The sequence below is a fragment of the Muscardinus avellanarius genome, assembly GCF_963383645.1.
Source record: "Muscardinus avellanarius genome assembly, chromosome: 21".
Taxonomy (NCBI): Eukaryota; Metazoa; Chordata; class Mammalia; order Rodentia; family Gliridae; genus Muscardinus; species Muscardinus avellanarius.
Genome location: NC_137807.1, coordinates 61,895 through 77,628, shown reverse-complemented (window position 1 = coordinate 77,628; position 15,734 = coordinate 61,895). Strand labels below are relative to the sequence as shown.

At 48.0% G+C, this 15,734-nt stretch overlaps 1 protein-coding gene across 1 annotated transcript in view; it reads left to right on the top strand.

Moving 5' to 3' along the window:
• ACAD10 (acyl-CoA dehydrogenase family member 10) overlaps window positions 1-15,734 on the top strand; it is a gene marked incomplete at both ends in the record, with an annotated part of 49,816 nt that overhangs the window by 16,689 nt on the left and 17,393 nt on the right. The window contains 6 exons of the mRNA XM_080717355.1: window positions 1,923-2,064; window positions 4,286-4,354; window positions 6,129-6,310; window positions 8,320-8,470; window positions 11,091-11,236; window positions 13,415-13,588. Of these exons, the coding sequence (XP_080573481.1) occupies window positions 1,923-2,064; window positions 4,286-4,354; window positions 6,129-6,310; window positions 8,320-8,470; window positions 11,091-11,236; window positions 13,415-13,588 (864 nt within the window). The remainder of the gene's footprint in view (window positions 1-1,922; window positions 2,065-4,285; window positions 4,355-6,128; window positions 6,311-8,319; window positions 8,471-11,090; window positions 11,237-13,414; window positions 13,589-15,734) is intronic.

Sequence of the window (15,734 nt, the reverse complement as noted above, 5' to 3'; positions counted from 1 at the left end):
CCCCCAGCTGTATTTTATTTAGTATTGTGTGTGTGGTGCTGGGGATTGAACCCAGGGGCATTCTACCTTTCAGCTATAGCCCTAGCCCTATTTTTATTTTGAAATAGGGTCTCACTAGGTTGATGAGAGTCTCAGTATTTGATGAGGCTGTCCTCAAACCTGCAATCCTTCTGTCTCAAGTATGCCACCATGCCCTGCTGTGTGTGTGTGTGTGTGTGTGCGCGCGTGCGCGCGCACGTGCGCGTGCTGGAGGTATTCGATCTCTGAGCTACACCCCAGCCCGAGCCCTATTTTATTATTTTATTTGCAAACAGGGTCTCACTAAGTTGTGGAGGGCCTCACTAAATATCTGAGGCTGGCCACTAACCTATGATCCTCCTGTTTCAGCCTCCCAAGTACCAGGATTACAATCGCACGCCACCATGCCTGGCTTCTTTTTTATTTTGATACAGGGTCTCATTTAAGTTGCTGAAGACCTCCCTAAGTTGTTGAAGCTGGCCTTGAACCCGTGATCTTCCTGTCTCAGCCTCTGAAGTACTGGGCTTACAGGTGTGCACCACCAAACCCCGCACTCCTTCTATTCTTGCCTGCTCTCGTGACTAAGTGAAATGAATCTCTGCCCACAGATCTGTGTTGCTGCAAGGCTGAGGGTCAGTGAGGTCCACCTCCATCTTCCCCCACGGCGAAGCCAGTGAAGTCAGCCTTCTGGGCTGGCAACATGCATCTCCTGACAGGAGCTCTCGGCCTCTGCCGAGCTCCTTTCAGCTGTCACGTCAGTGCCTGGCGTGGCCAAGCCACACCCAGGCGAGGGACACATTCCTTTTCAGGCTAAAAGCATTCTGTTCGCCAGATGGGTTGCCATGACTGTGCTGGTGGTTGATAAACAGAACTGGAGTGCTTTTGTTCACAGGACAGGAGTTGGCAAGAAGGACAAAATTGGAAACCCGTGCAAGTGGGGGAAGGATTGTGGTGTCCGGCCAGTGACCTTTGCCACGCTGTAGCAGTGTGATTCTGCACCTGAGCTGGCGGGGCGTGCCTGGGGCTCCGTCCCTGTGGTGCCCTGGGAGGAGATGCATCCCAGAGTGGGTACTCCAGGGCCCAGACTTCACTCTTTAGAAAGAAGGCATACCTGTTGGGCACGGTGACTCACACTGATAATCCCAGCACTTGGGAGGCTGAGACAGGAGGATCCGTGTTCGCAGCCAGCCTCAGCTACTTAGTGAGGCCCTCTGAAACTTAGTGAGACCCTCTTTCAAAATAAAGAATAAAAATTAGGGCTGGGAGCCAGGCGTGGTGGCGCACGCTTGTAATCCCAGCATTTGGGAGGCTGAGACAGAAGGATCGTGGTTCACAGACAGCCTCAGCTACTACTTAGTGAGGCCCTTTGCAACTCAGTGAGACCCTGTTTCAAAAAATAAAGAACAGGAGCCAAGCGTGTCGGTGCATGCTTGTAATCCCAGCATTCAGGAGGCTGAGACAGAAGGACCAGGGTTCATGGCCAGCCTCAGCTATTTAGACCCTTTGCAATACAGTGAGGCCCTGTTTCAAATAAAGAATAAAAAATAGGGCTGGGGGTGTAGCTTGGAGGTAGAATGCCCCTGGGTCCCATCCAGAGAGAAAGAAAGGAAGAAAAAGAAAGAAAGAAAGAAAGAAAGAAAGAAAGAAAGAAAGAAAGAAAGAAAGAAAGAAAGGAAGAAAGGAATACCTGCCTGGTGTGATGGTGCACATCTGTAATCCCAGTACTTTGGAGGCTGAGACAGGAGGATAGCAGGTTTGAGGATAGTTTTAGCAATGTAATGAGACTGTCAGCAACTTAGTGAGACCTTGTGCCAGGAATAAATGAAAGGAGAGAAAGAAAAAAGCAAAGAAAGGACGGAGGATCTGTCCATATCTGGGCTCCAGACTTGTTTTTCCATTTGCAGGCCCATTGGAACTCCTCCAGTTTGATCACGGGCAGTCAAATCCAACTTACTACATCCGTCTGGGTAATCATCAGCTGGTTCTGAGGAAGAAACCCCCAGGGACCCTCCTCCCATCTGCCCATGCAGTGGAGAGGGAGTTCAGGTAAATTCTCTCCATACAAACTCAGCCCTAAGCTGGCAAGTTAGCTTCCTTTTTTTTGGGGGGGGGCGGTTTGGGGATGGAACCCAGGGGCATTTGATCTCTGAGATACACCCCCTGCCCTATTTTTTATTCTTTATTTTGAAACAGGGTCTCACTAAGTTGCAGAAGGCCTCACTAAGTAGCTGAGGCTGGTCACAAACCATGATCCTTTTGTCTCAGTCTCCCAAATGCTGGGATTACAAGCGTGCATCACCGTGCCTGGCTTTGGAGTACCCAATTTTATTCATTCAGACTTTCATCTCTTCTTTTCTATAGCCAAACCTGTAGGAGACTACATTTTTAGACCCTCTAGGAGAAGAAAGGCAGCACTCCCCCTTTTGGGGGGTTCTGGGAACAACCCAGGGCTTTGTGCATATTAGGAAAGTGCTTTACGATTTAACTACATCTTTAGCTGTAGTCTTAAGGACTTTGAAATAAAAATTGAGGGCATGGTGGCACACACTTACAATCCCAATCTCTTGGGGGGCTGAGATAGGAGAATCACCAGTTGACAGCCAGCCTCTGTAACTTAGTGAGGCCCTCTACAACTTAGTGAGACCCTGTTTCAAAATAAAGGAATACAATTGAACTGGAGCTGTAGCTCAGAGGTAGAATGCCCCTGGATTTCATCTACTTTTATTTTATTTTATTAAAAAAAATTTTTTTTTGCAGTACTAGGGATTGAACCCAGAGGCATTCTACCCCCAAGCTATCCCCTCAGCCTTATTTTTTATTCTTTATTTTGAAAGTGCGTCTCACGTAGTTGCAGAGGGCCTCACTAAGTAGCTGAGGCTGGTTGGGAACCTGCAATCTTACTGTCTCAGTGTCCAAGTCCTGGGATTGCAAGTATGTACCACCACACCCAGCTCCAACCATTCTTATTTAAAATAAATAAATAAAATAAAGATTGAAGTCTTTAAGACCTTTCCTTAAAGCCAATACAATAGTGGGGCTATAGCCAAAACAAATTGGCCCAAAGTTGGTGGTCATTGGAACTTACTGTTGAGTACATGGGGGTTCATTATAAAAATAATTCCACCTTTCTTTCTTTCTTTCTTTCTTTCTTTCTTTCTTTCTTTCTTTCTTTCTTTTCTCTTTCTTTTTTCTTTTTTCTTTTTGGTACTAGGGTTTGAATCCAGGGGCATTATATCTCCCGGCTACACGCCTAGTTCTGTTTATTTTGAAACAGGGTCTTGCTGAGTTGCTAAGGGCCTAAATTAAGGCCGAGACAGGAGGATTGCAGGTTTGTGGACAGCCGTATCAACAGCGAGACCCTGTTTCAAAATCAGAAGGGCTGGGGATGTAGCTCCAAGGTAGTGTTCTCCTGGTTTCAACCTGCAGTGGTGCCCACCCCCAACATTTGTGCCCTAAAGGCACAATCAGGACATTTTCAGTTAAACCCAGAGTCATGCACACACTATGTAATGAGTGGTGAGGTCTGGCTTCATAGGGATAGGATGTCATGTCTCAGTCAGATGACTGTGCTCTTATTGCATCCACTTAAATTATCCCTATAATAAGACAGGCATTGGAAGGCTAAGATAGGAGGATTGCAGGTTCAAAGACAGCCTTAGCAACACAGTGAGACTCAGCAATCTAGCAAGAATTTTTTTTTTTTTTTTTTGGTGGTACTGGGGTTCCTGGAAGCCCTTCTACCTCCGGACTACACTCCCAGACCTATTTTTTTAAATATATATTTTTATTTGGAAACAGGGTCTCTTAAGCCAGCGCGGCTGGCTTCGAACCTGCGCGATCCTCCTGTCTTCGCCTCCCAAGCGCAGGGATTACAAGCGTGCGCTGCCATGCCCGGCGCAATCTAGCAAGAATTTTCAAAACAAAAAATAAAAAAGGATGGGGGTGCCGGACATGGTGCGCACACTTGTAATCTTAGTCCTCGGGAGACTGAGACTGGAGGATCACAGGTTCACGGCCAGCCTCAGCTATCAAGTGAGATCTTCTGCAATTTAGTGAGACCTGTTTCAAACTAAAGAATAAAAAGTAGGGCTGAGGGTGTAGCTCAGAGGCAGAATTCTGCTGAGTTCCATCCCTAGTATCACAGAAAAAACATAAAAGGGCTGGTGGTGAACTTCAGAGATAGAATGCCCAGCACCCCCGCCACACACACAGATACAGTGTGATCATCTCAGTTAACAGTTCTGCACATTTTTATTTGTTCTGCTAGGGTAATGAAAGCCCTCGCAAGTGCTGGAGTTCCTGTCCCCAATGTTCTTGACCTCTGTGAAGATTCAAGGTAAAGTCTGGATGTATTTTTGCCACTGCATATTTAAGCTACAGGAGAGAAAGCCCATTTACTAACTGAAATGCCAATTTGTTAACAACAAATAAAATTTGAGTCAGAAAAGAGACTGTATAGCAACATGGGTCAGGGGCTCACACATCTCTAAGTTATTCTGGTTGATGAAGACATGCCTGCTTGTGAGTATTGTTAGAATATAATTTTGTTCCACCGGGCGTGGTGGCGCACGCTTGTAATCCCCGCGCTTGGGAGGCTGAGACAGGAGGATCACACAGGTTCAAAGCCAGCCTCAGCTACTGAGTGAGGCTCTCAGCAACTTAGTGAGACCCTGTTTCCAAATAAAGTATAAAATAGGTCTGGGAGTATAGCCTGGAGGGGTAGAAAAGCCCCTGGGTTCCACCCCCAGTACCAGAAAAAGTGAATAAATAAAAGACTATAGCTTTGTTAACATTAAAGAAAAATAACTTAATTTCCTATTGTTCCTATTGCTTGTTTTTGTTAATATTTTTTGTGGTCTTCCTAAACTTTTACTTTTTTTTTTTTTTTTTTTTTAGTGCTGGGGATAGAGTCCAGGGGCATTCTATCTCTGAGTTACACCTCCCTAGCCCTATTTTTTATTCTTTATCAAACGGGGTCTCATTGAGTTGCAGAGGGCCTCACTAAGTAGCTGAGGCTGGCTGTGAACCACAGTCCTCCTGTCACAGCCTCCCAGATGCTGGGATTACAAATGTGCATCACCACATCTGGCTTCTAAACTCTTTTTTTCTTTTCTTTTCTTTCTTTTTTTTTTTTTTTTGTGGTACCAGGCATCGAACCCAGGGACATTTTACCTCCGAGTGACACCCCCAGCACTATTTTTTTATTCTTTATTTTGAAACAGGGTCTCACTGAGTTGCAAAGGACCTCACTAAGTAGCTGAGGCTGGCTGTGAACCACGAACCTTCTTGTCTCAGCCTCCTGAGTGCTGGCATTACAAGTGTGCGCCACCATGCCCAGCTTTTTTTTTTTTTTTTTCCAATACTGGGGATGAAACCTATGGGCATTCTACCTCCAAGCTACACCCCCAGCCCTATTTTTTATTCTTTATTTTGAAACAGGGTCTCAGTGAGTTGTGAAGGGCCTAAGTAGCTGAGGCTGTTTGCCAACTGTGATCCTCCTGTCTCAGCCTCCCAAATGCTGGGATGACAAGCGTGTGCGACCATGCCTGGCTATGCCCAGCTTTTTTCTCAACTTTTTTTTTTCCCCCTGTGGTCCTGGGGGGTAGAACTTAGGGGCATTCTACCTCCAAGATACACACCCTGCCCTATTTTTTATTCTTCATTTTGAAACAGGGTCTCATTAAGTTGCAGAGGGCCTCACTAAGCAGCTGAGGCTGGCCACAAACCATGATCCTCCCGTCTCAGCCTCCTAAGTACTGGGATGACAAGCGTGCGTCACCGCATTTTCTGAACTTTGAAATGATGAAAACTTTGAAACAGAAAAGTTGAAAGGAGAAAAATAACGACCATCTGCTTAAATTCATCTAGTTCAAAACATAACAGATGAGTGCGAGTGTGTGTGTTGGGGGGATACACCCTGCACATAGGCGCATATCCTGCCCTTTCCTTATGTGCAAAGGAAAAAGGAAATGTCCCAATATTCCAGCACTCCGGGTGCAACTGCTTCCCCAGCCCCCAAACGGTCCGCGGAATAGTTAGGAAGAGGAGGGCTCTGACTTAGAGCCCTCCGCATGCATTGGCTCTCTGGAATCCTTCTGTGTCCCTCCCAGTGTCATCGGCACCCCCTTCTATTTGATGGAGTACTGCCCAGGCCTCATCTACAAAGACCCCTCCCTGCCGGGCTTGGAGCCCAGCCAGAGGCGAGCCATATACACTGCCATGAACAGAGTCTTGTGCAAGATTCACAGTGTGGACCTGCACACTGCGGGCCTGGCCGACTACGGAAAGCGAGGTGAGCGGGAGCCTCCAGGCCTCCAGCCGGTCTCTTTCTCGCCACGGTCTCCTGTTAGGATCTGAACACTCTGGGGATAAACCAGCCAATGTGAGCTCAACATAAGGGGAACATAGCTCCTGCCGTGGACATCCAGGGTCGTTTGTTTTGTTTTGTTTTGTACCGAGGATTAAGCTCAGGGACAGTTCACTTCTGAGCTATATATCCCTAGCCCTAGTTTTTCATTTTTATTTTGAAACAAGGTCTCCCAAAGTTGATGAAGTCTCTCACTACTTGCCGAGGCTGTCCTCAAACCTGTGATTCTCCTGTCTCAGCCTCCCAAGTACTGGGATTATGGTATGCACCACCATGTCTGACTGTCTAGGTTCATCTTATTGGAGGTGTGACTTACGTGGACATTTTGTCCTTAAAAACTATTTTTTCATGGATTACAGACAGAGTCTTCTTCTTGCAATTTTTATTACACTTTTTTTTTTTTGCGGTACTAGGGATGAAACCTAGGGGCATTCTACCTCCGAGCTACACCCCCAGCCCTAATTTTTATTCTTTATTTTGAAACAGGGTCTCACTGAGTTGCAGAGGGCCTCACTAAGTGACTGAGACAAGCTGCAAACCTGCCATCCTCCTGTCTCAGCCTCCCAAGTACTGAGATTACATGCCTGTGTCACTACATGCAGCTTTCTTTGCTTGTTTTTGTTTTTTTTCTGAGATGAGGTCTTGCTGTGTTGCCCAGGTTGACCTCAAACTCCTGGGCTCAAGCGATCCTCCTGCCTTGACCTCCTAAGTAGCTGGAGCCACAGCCACATGCCACTAAATCTAAGGGCCTACATATTTTATCCTCCCATCATCTCTGCGAGGAGTCTTAACACGAGGAATCCAAGCTACACCCCCAGTTCTTTTTTAGTTTAGAAACAGGGCCTCACTAAGTCACTGACAGTCTCATTAAGTTGCTGAGGCTGGCTTCTAACCTGTGATCCTCACAAGGACTGGGATTGCAGGCATCTGGCATCACGCCCAGCCAAGGGTGGGATTTAAACCTTGGCTGTCTGTCTCCAGAATTCATGCTCTTAGTTGCCCGTTGTTGTGTAGCCAAAAGCCAGTGGCACACTCCTGTAATCCCCGTCCTTGGGAGGATCACAAGTTAAGGCCAGCCTCAGCAACTTAGTGAGGCCCTCAGTAACTTTTTTTTTTTCAATCCTGGGGATAGAACCCATGGTTATTCTACCTTCAAGCTACACTCCCAGCCCTATTTTTTATTCTTTTCTTTCTCTATTTTTTGCAGGTCTGGGGATATAAACCAGGGGCATTCGACCTCCAAGCTAGACCCCCAGCCCTATTTTTTATTCTTAATTTTGAAACAGGGTCTCACTAAGTTGCAGAGGGCCTCACTAAGTAGCTGAGGCTGTCTGCAAACTATGATCCTCCTGTCTCAGCCTCCTGAATACTGGGATTACAAGCGCGTGCCACCATACCCGACTTTATTCTTTATTTTGAAACAGGGTCTCACTGAGTTGCAAAAGGCCTCACTACGTAGTGGCTGAGGCTGTCTGTGAACCACGATCCTCCTGTCTCAGCCTCCCAAATGCTGGGATTACAAGCATGTGCCACCAGGCCTGGCTTCCCTCAGCAACTTAACAAGACCATGTTTCAAACTAAAAAGGTTGGCAGTGTAACTTGGAGGTAGAATGCCTCTGCTTCAGTTCATAGTACCCCCTCCACACACAGGGCCATTAAGAAGCTCACTGGATCTTGAAGAGGGCTGAGGGTCAGACTTGGAGGCCCGGTGGTGGGGAGCAGTGCCCAGACCACATTGAACCAGCCAGAACAGCTGGTGGCTTCCCCCTGGGGGCAGCAGGAGATCACGCAGGGAATTCTGGGGTCACAGGAAAGTGTTCTGATGCAGTACCACCACTGAGCATGCATTTCCAGGGGTCTCACCCACTGATTACTCTTCAAAACCTTGAAGGCTGTTGTACTCACATGCCACATTCTGATCCTCTTACCCTCAGGGGACTACATTCCTCGCCAGGTGAAGACCTGGACCAAGCAGTACCGAGCTGCAGAGACGAGCACCATCCCCGCGATGGAGAGGCTCATCCAGTGGCTGCCTCTCCATCTTCCCAGGCAACAGAGGACCACGGTGGTGCATGGGGACTTCAGGTAGACATCCTGCCACCTGCCACCTGCCAGGGGACTGATAATAAGATGTGAAAAGCCATGGGCGGGGCATCAGAAATGGGAAATCAAACGCAGTTGGTCTTGGTCCAATCTATGGATTTGAATTATTCCTGTTATAGAGGCCCTTCCTTTTTTTTTTTTTTTTTTATGGTACTGGGGATGGAACCCAGGGCGTTTCTCCCCCAATCCTATTTTTTATTCTTTATTTTGAAACAAGGCCTCACTAAGTTGTGAAGGACCTCACTAAATAGCTTAGGCTGTCCACAAACCTTCTGTCTCAACCTCCCAACTGGGATTACAAAAGTGTGCCACTGTGCCTGACTAAAGGCCTTCCCTTCCAAGGTGGGTTTTTATCCTTGACCCTGTGACATGTGGGGCTGGATAGTCTTGTTATGGGACTGCGCTGGGCTGCAGCAGTGAAGCATCACCCCGGCTTCTACTCAGTGGGTCGGTCAGACCTGGCCTGCCAGGCTGTGGACACACACCAAAAAATGCCTGCGAACAAACAAGAAAGCCTACAAACCAGATGTGGTGGCACACACCTGTAGTCCTAGTACTTGGGAGGCGGAGACAGGAAGATTTCAGGTTCAAGGCCAGCTTCAGCAACTTATAGCAAGGCCCTTCACAACATTGTGAGACCCTATTTCAAAATTTAAAAAAATTAAAAGCCGGGCTTGGTGGCACACGCTTGTAATCCCAGCATTTGGGAGGCTGAGACCAGAGGATCGCGGTTCCAGGACAGCCTCAGCTACTTAAGTGAGGCAGTCCGTAATTTAGTGAGACTCTGTTTCAAAATAAATAAAAAATAGGGCAGGGGGTGTAGCTTGGAGGTCAAATGCCCCTGGGTTCCATCCCCAGACTCACAAAAAAAAATAAATAAAAATAAATAAATTAATTAATTTTAAAAATAGAGCTGGAAGTGTAACTCAGAGATAGAATGCTCTGGGTTCAATTGCCAGTACCATAAACAAGACAAAAATCCCTGCAGAGTTGTCCCACGTGCCCTGGGAGGGCAGGGCTCTGGGTCGAGAAGCAGCACTTGAAGCTCCGGCAGAGGTCAGGTGCCCTCACCCCCATGAGGCTGGCCACGGCCATTTGCCCTGGGCACGCAGTGAAGGGAAGGACAGGAAGGGAACGTGGTACCCGGGGCCCACGCTGAGTCCGCCGCCCGGCAAGAGATGCTGCCTGAGAGTGCCTTGCGTTGCTGGGGTCCAGCCTTGCCATCTCTGCCATGAACACTACCTTCAGGGCTCTCACGTAGCCCCAGGCCCAGGAAACAGAAGGTGTCAAGGAGGCCATTGAGGAGAGTTTGACAGGGGTGCACATGGTTTAGGAAACCACTAGACAGCCTGGAACCCTGGGGCTAGCAACAGTGGGAGGCTTTCCACCCAGATCTGAAGGAGCCAGCATCCTCCAGCTCCCCGCCTGCATCCAAACTGCCCAAAGCCAAGGGTCTGGAAAGGGTGACAGGGTTCATTTTACCTGGGCGGCTGCAGTTTGGAGACAGGACAACTTATTTCAACCAGGGCAGCTTTCAGGCAGGGGCTGCAAGTATCTGCAGGCTACCCTGCTTGCTGGCCCTGGGCAGAGAAGGTAGGAACAGCCAGCCTCCTCCTGCTCTCTTCTGCTTTGTGGTCCTGCCCCATGCATTCCCCAGCATAGTGGCTCAGGATCCAGACATGTGTGCTCCAAGGTAGGGGGCCTGGGCAGAAGCTGAATCACCTTTTCTGACCTGGTCTAGCCCCAGGAGTCCCTCGGGTCACTTCTTCCTAGTTTGGTGTGTGTGTGTGTGTGTGTGTGTGTGTGTGTGTGTGTGTTTGTGTGCAAGTGCACGCACATTGCTGAGGATTGAACCCAGAGTCTCTTTGCCTCCAAGCTACACCCTCAGCCCTGTATTATTTTTTATTTGGAAACTGAGTCTCACTAAGTTGCTGAGGCTGGCTTTGAACCTGCGATTCTTCTGTTTCACTTCCAAGTACAGGGGTTACAAACATGCACCACCACACCTGGTATTCACTACCTCCTACTTTATATTTGTTAGAAACTAGGTGCTTCAAGGGGGTGAAGAATCAGCCTACATGTGTGTGTGTGAGTGTGTTTGTGTGTGTTTTACTGGGGATTGAACTCGGAGGCATTCTACCTTCCAGCTACACCCCAGCCTGGTTTTTTTTTTTAAACAGGGTCTCACTGTGTTGATGAGTTTCACGACCTTTTGTGAGAGGAGTGTCAAGGAATTTGCAGGCCTGCTTTAGAACCACTGCAGCGAGGCCATAATTACCAGAACCCAGGCAGGGTAGCTGTGTAGATTGTGCTGCCTGGCCAGAGCTGTGGCCCTCAGGAGAGGGACTCAGTTACCCCAGTAGCAGGGAGCAGCTGAGAAATAAATAGCCAGGCCCGCTTCTCATCGCCTGGTGCTGCCTCTGAGTGGCTGAGGCAGGCTGGGAGCTGGAGGACCAGGGAGGCCTCCAGCTCAGCCCATGCAGCTGAGGACCCGGCACAGAGAGAGTGGGAGTGCGGCGCGGGCCTGGCCACATCTGGCTAGAGCGCGCCTGGCCATCTGTATTGTTAGCGCTGTCTCTCTCTTCCTTCTGTGGCCTTTCAGGCTCGACAACCTGCTCTTTCATCCAGAAAAGGCCGAGGTGCTTGCCGTCCTCGACTGGGAACTCTCCACCTTGGGCGACCCCCTCGCTGATGTGGCCTACAGCTGCCTGGCTCACTACTTGCCAGGCAGCTTTCCCATGCTGAGAGGTAGGACCTGCTGCTGAGGGTAAACAGGGACGGGCAGCTCTGTTTTCCAAGCCTTGGGGAGCGGCCTTGGCCGAAGGGGATTGGGCTGGGGAGTGCAAGTGCGTCCCCGGTGGTCTGGGTAGAAGACGCCATTGGAACGCCTTCTGTCCCGTTTGGAGAGAATTCGCGTAGGATAGATATTAGGAGAAGAATACACCACATAGCACCTCATGTGCTTTCACACAGCCAACTTCTACTGAAGAAAACTTTTTTTTTTTTCAGTACTGGGGATGGAACCCTGGGGCATTGTACCTCTGAGCCCTAGTTTTTTAGTCTTTTTATTTCTTTGAAACAGGGGCTCACTGAATTGCAAAGGGCCTCACTAAGTAGCTGAGGCTGTCGGTGAACCGTGATCCTCCGGTCTCAGTCTTCCGATTGCTGGCATTACAAGTGTGCCCACCACGCCTGGCTCTGAAGAAAACTTTTCGCAGTACTAGGGTTGACCTCAGGGCACTCTACCACTGAGATACATCCTCAGCCCTTTTGTTTGCGTGTAGAGAGGTGGACTGGGGATGGAGTACAGGGACATTCTACCCTTGTAGAATACCTAGCCCTCTATTATTTTTTATTATATAACAGAGTCTTGCTAAGTTTTAAGGGCCTCACTAAGTTGCTGAGGCTGGTCTCGAACCTACAATCATCCTGTCTCAGCCTCCCAAGTACTAGGATTACAGGCATTTGCCACCACGACCGGCCGTATATGTATACTTTCTCAATAAAATAAGTTTTCTGAGCTGGGCATGCACGTACTCCATAACGTAGTGAGACCCTGCTTCAAAATAAAGAATAGAAAATAGGCCTGGGTATAACTCGGAGGTTGAATCCCCCTGGATTCCATCCCCAGGCCCGCAAAAAAAAAAAAAAAAAAAAAAAAAAGTTTTCTGATTATCATGACCTGCTTCTTTCACTTAACTGTATACTTTGGGCATGTTTTAATGCCAGTATTTTTTTGGACAGCTTCTTCTTTTTTTGTGTGTGGTGCTGGGGATTGAACCCAGGGGCATTCTCCCTCTGAGCTACACCCCTAGCCCAATACTTTTATTTTTTATTTTGAAACAGGGTGTCACTAAGTAGCCGAGGCTGGCGGCAAACCTGGATCCTCCTGTCTCAGCTTCCCAAGTACTGGGACACGCCTGGCTTCCTATTTTTTATTCTTTATTTTGAAACAGGGTCTCACTAAGTTGTGGAGGGCCTAAGTATAGCAGAGGCTGGCTATGAACCCGTGATCCTCTTGTCTCAGCCTCCCAAGTACGAAGACTAGAAATCTGTAATTTTCTGTAATTAACTTTTCCATAATTTGGTGGGCTTGCTCTTCCAATGCTGTTGTTTTGTGTTTTTTTTTTTTTTTTCTTCCTAGTATTGGGGATGGAACCCAGGGGCATTCTACTTCCGAGCTACACTCCCAGCCCTATTTTTTCTTCTTTATTTTGAAACAGGGTCTCAATAAGTAGCTAAGGCTGTTTGCAAACCGTGATCCTCCTATCCCAGCCTCCCAAATGCTGGGATTACAAGTGTTACAAGCACGCAAGCATGCTCCACCAAGCCTGGCTCCAATGCTGTTGTTTGTGTTTGTTTTTTTTTTTGTTTTGTTTTGTTTTTCCAGTATTGGGGATGGAAACCAAGGGCATTCTACCTCTGTGCTACACCCCAGCCCTATTTTTTAGTCTTTTTTTCTTTGCAGGTCTAGGGGTGGAACCCAGAGGCATTTGACATCCAAGCTACACCCTCTGCCCTATTTTTTATTCTTTATTTTGAAACAGGGTCTCACTAAGTTGTGGAGGGCCTGGTTCAGTCTCCCAAATGCTGGGATTAAAAGCATGCGCCACCAGGCCCAGCTCTCCAATGCTGTTTTTAATCAAGTAGCTGCTTGAAATTAATCCACCTCCCCCATGAGTTTCAGTCCAGGTGGAATCAGAAGCCCCGTTTCTTCCTGTAATGCTACTTTAGTCCAAAACCTTCGGGCTCCAATTAGCTCCATGCTGGATCTCCAGCCATCTAAGAGCCGCTGAAATCATGAGCGGCCCCTTGAACTAGTAATATTAATTTCAAAGGGATACAGTGGTTTTGGGAATTGAAAGACTGGTCAACCATAGCAGGCGCAGGTGCTGACCGCCCCGGCCGCCCTGTTCTCTTCCTCAGGTGTCAGCGGCCATGATTTGACTCAGCTGGGAATCCCCACGGCCGAGGAATACTTCAGCACATACTGTCTCCACATGGGCATCCCTCCCATCGAGAACTGGAACTTCTACATGGCTTTCTCCTTTTTCCGCGTGGCGGCGATCCTACAGGGCGTCTACAAGCGGTCGCTCACAGGTAATGGGATGGCCAGCTTGCGGGTCTGAGTCTCAGCAGGAGACTCTTGTTTCAGCCCCTCTACCTGCAGCCTTCCCCCACCACAGAGGCTTGAGAGAGGCTAATCTAGCCAGAGTTCTATAAGATTCAGTTAATGCATTTACTTATCATTAAAAAAAAAAAACAGAAGTGTAAATATTCTTTAAAATATTCTAGCCAGGCATGGTGGCACATGCACATAATCCCAGCAATTGGGAGCCCGAGACAGCAGATTTGAGGCCAGTCTCAGCTACTTAGTGAGGCCCATTGCAATTAGTGAGACTCTGTTTCTAAAAAATAAAGAGCCAGGGGTGGTGGTGCACGCTTGTAATCCAACATGTTTTAGGCTGAGACAGGAGGATCGCGGTTTGCGGACAGCCTCAGCTACTCAGTGAGGCCCTTGGCAACTCAGAGACCCAATTTCAAAATAAAGAATAAAAAATAGACTGGGGGTGTAGTTTGGAGGTAGAGTGCCCCTGGGTTCCATCCCCAGTACCGCCAAAAATAAGTAAGTAAGTAAATAAATAAATATAAAAATAAAAATAGGATTGAGGGTGTGGCTCAGAGATAGAATGTCACTGGATTCAATACCCACTTCCTCAAAAAAAAGTATCTATTTGGAGCAGGGCATGGTGGTACATGCGTATAAGCCCAGTATTTGGGAGGCTGAAACAGGAGGATCGCAATTTGGAGTTCAGCTGAGCAATTTATGGAGACCCTCTTTCAAAATAATAACAAGCTGGGCGCCAGGCGTGGTGGTACACGCTTGTAATCCCCACGCTTGGGAGGCGGAGACAGGAGGATCGTGCAGGTTCGAAGCCAGCCTCACTGGCTAAGAGACCCTGTTTCTAAAACTAAAAAAATAGGTCTGGGAATGTAGCCCGGATATAGAAGGGCTTCCAGGAACCCCAGTACCACCAAAATAATAACAAGCTGGGTGTGGTGGTGCACACTTGTAATCCCCGCGCTTGGGAGGCGGAGACAGGAGGATCACGCAGGTTCAAAGCCAGCCTCACTGGCTAAGAGACCCTGTTTCCAAATAAAATATAAAATAGGTCTGGGAGTGTAGCCCGGAGGTAGAAAGGTTCCATCCCCAGTACCACGAAAAAAAAAAATAATAATAACAAAAGCTGGGTGTAGTGGTGCATGCTTGTAATCCCAGCATTCAGGAGGCAGACACCGGAGGATCAGGGTTTGCGTACAGCCTCAGCTATTTAGCAAGGCCATTCCCAACTCAATGAGACGCTGTTTTCAAAAATAAAAAAGACTGAAAAATAGGGCTGGGGGTGGAGCTCGGAGGTAGAATACTCTGGGTTCCATCCACAGAACTGCAAAAAAAAGGCGGGAGGAGAGGCTGGAATTCTCCTGGGTTCAATCCCTAGCAATACACACACACACACACACACACACACTCCCTAGCAATACACACACACACGCACACACACACACACACACACACACACACACACAGAACTGGATGTGGTGATGCATGCCTATAATCCAGTACTAGGGTGGTTGAGACAGGAGGATCACAGGTTTGAAGCCAGCCTCAACAATTTTATTTATTTATTATTATTTCACTGTATTGGGATTGGAACCCAGGAGCATTTTACCTCCAAGATACACCTCCAGCCCTATTTTTTTATTCTTTATTTTGAAACTGGGTTTCACTGAGTTGCGGAGGGCCTCATTGAGTACCTGATGGCTGTACTCAAAACGTGATCCTCCTGTCTCAGCCTCCCAAATGCTGGGATTACAAGTGCCGGCTATGTTAAACTTTCTTTTTTTTTTTTTTTTTTTTTTTTCAGTACTGGGGATGCAACCCAGGGGCATTCTACCTCCGAGCTACATCCCCAGCCCAATTTTTATTCTTTTCATGTTGAAATAGGGTCTCACTGAGTTGCGAAGGGCCTCACTCAGTAGCTGAGGCTGTCTGTGAACCCTGATCCTCTGGTCTCTGCCTCCTGAATGCTGGGATTACAAGCGTGCGCCACCAAGCCCAGCTGTTTTTTCCTTTAAATAGGATCTTGCTGGATTGCTGAGGCTGTCTTTGAACCTCTCAGCCAGCCTGCCTGCCTGCCTTCATTCCTTCCTTCCTTCTCCCTTTGTGGCACCGGGGGTTAAACCC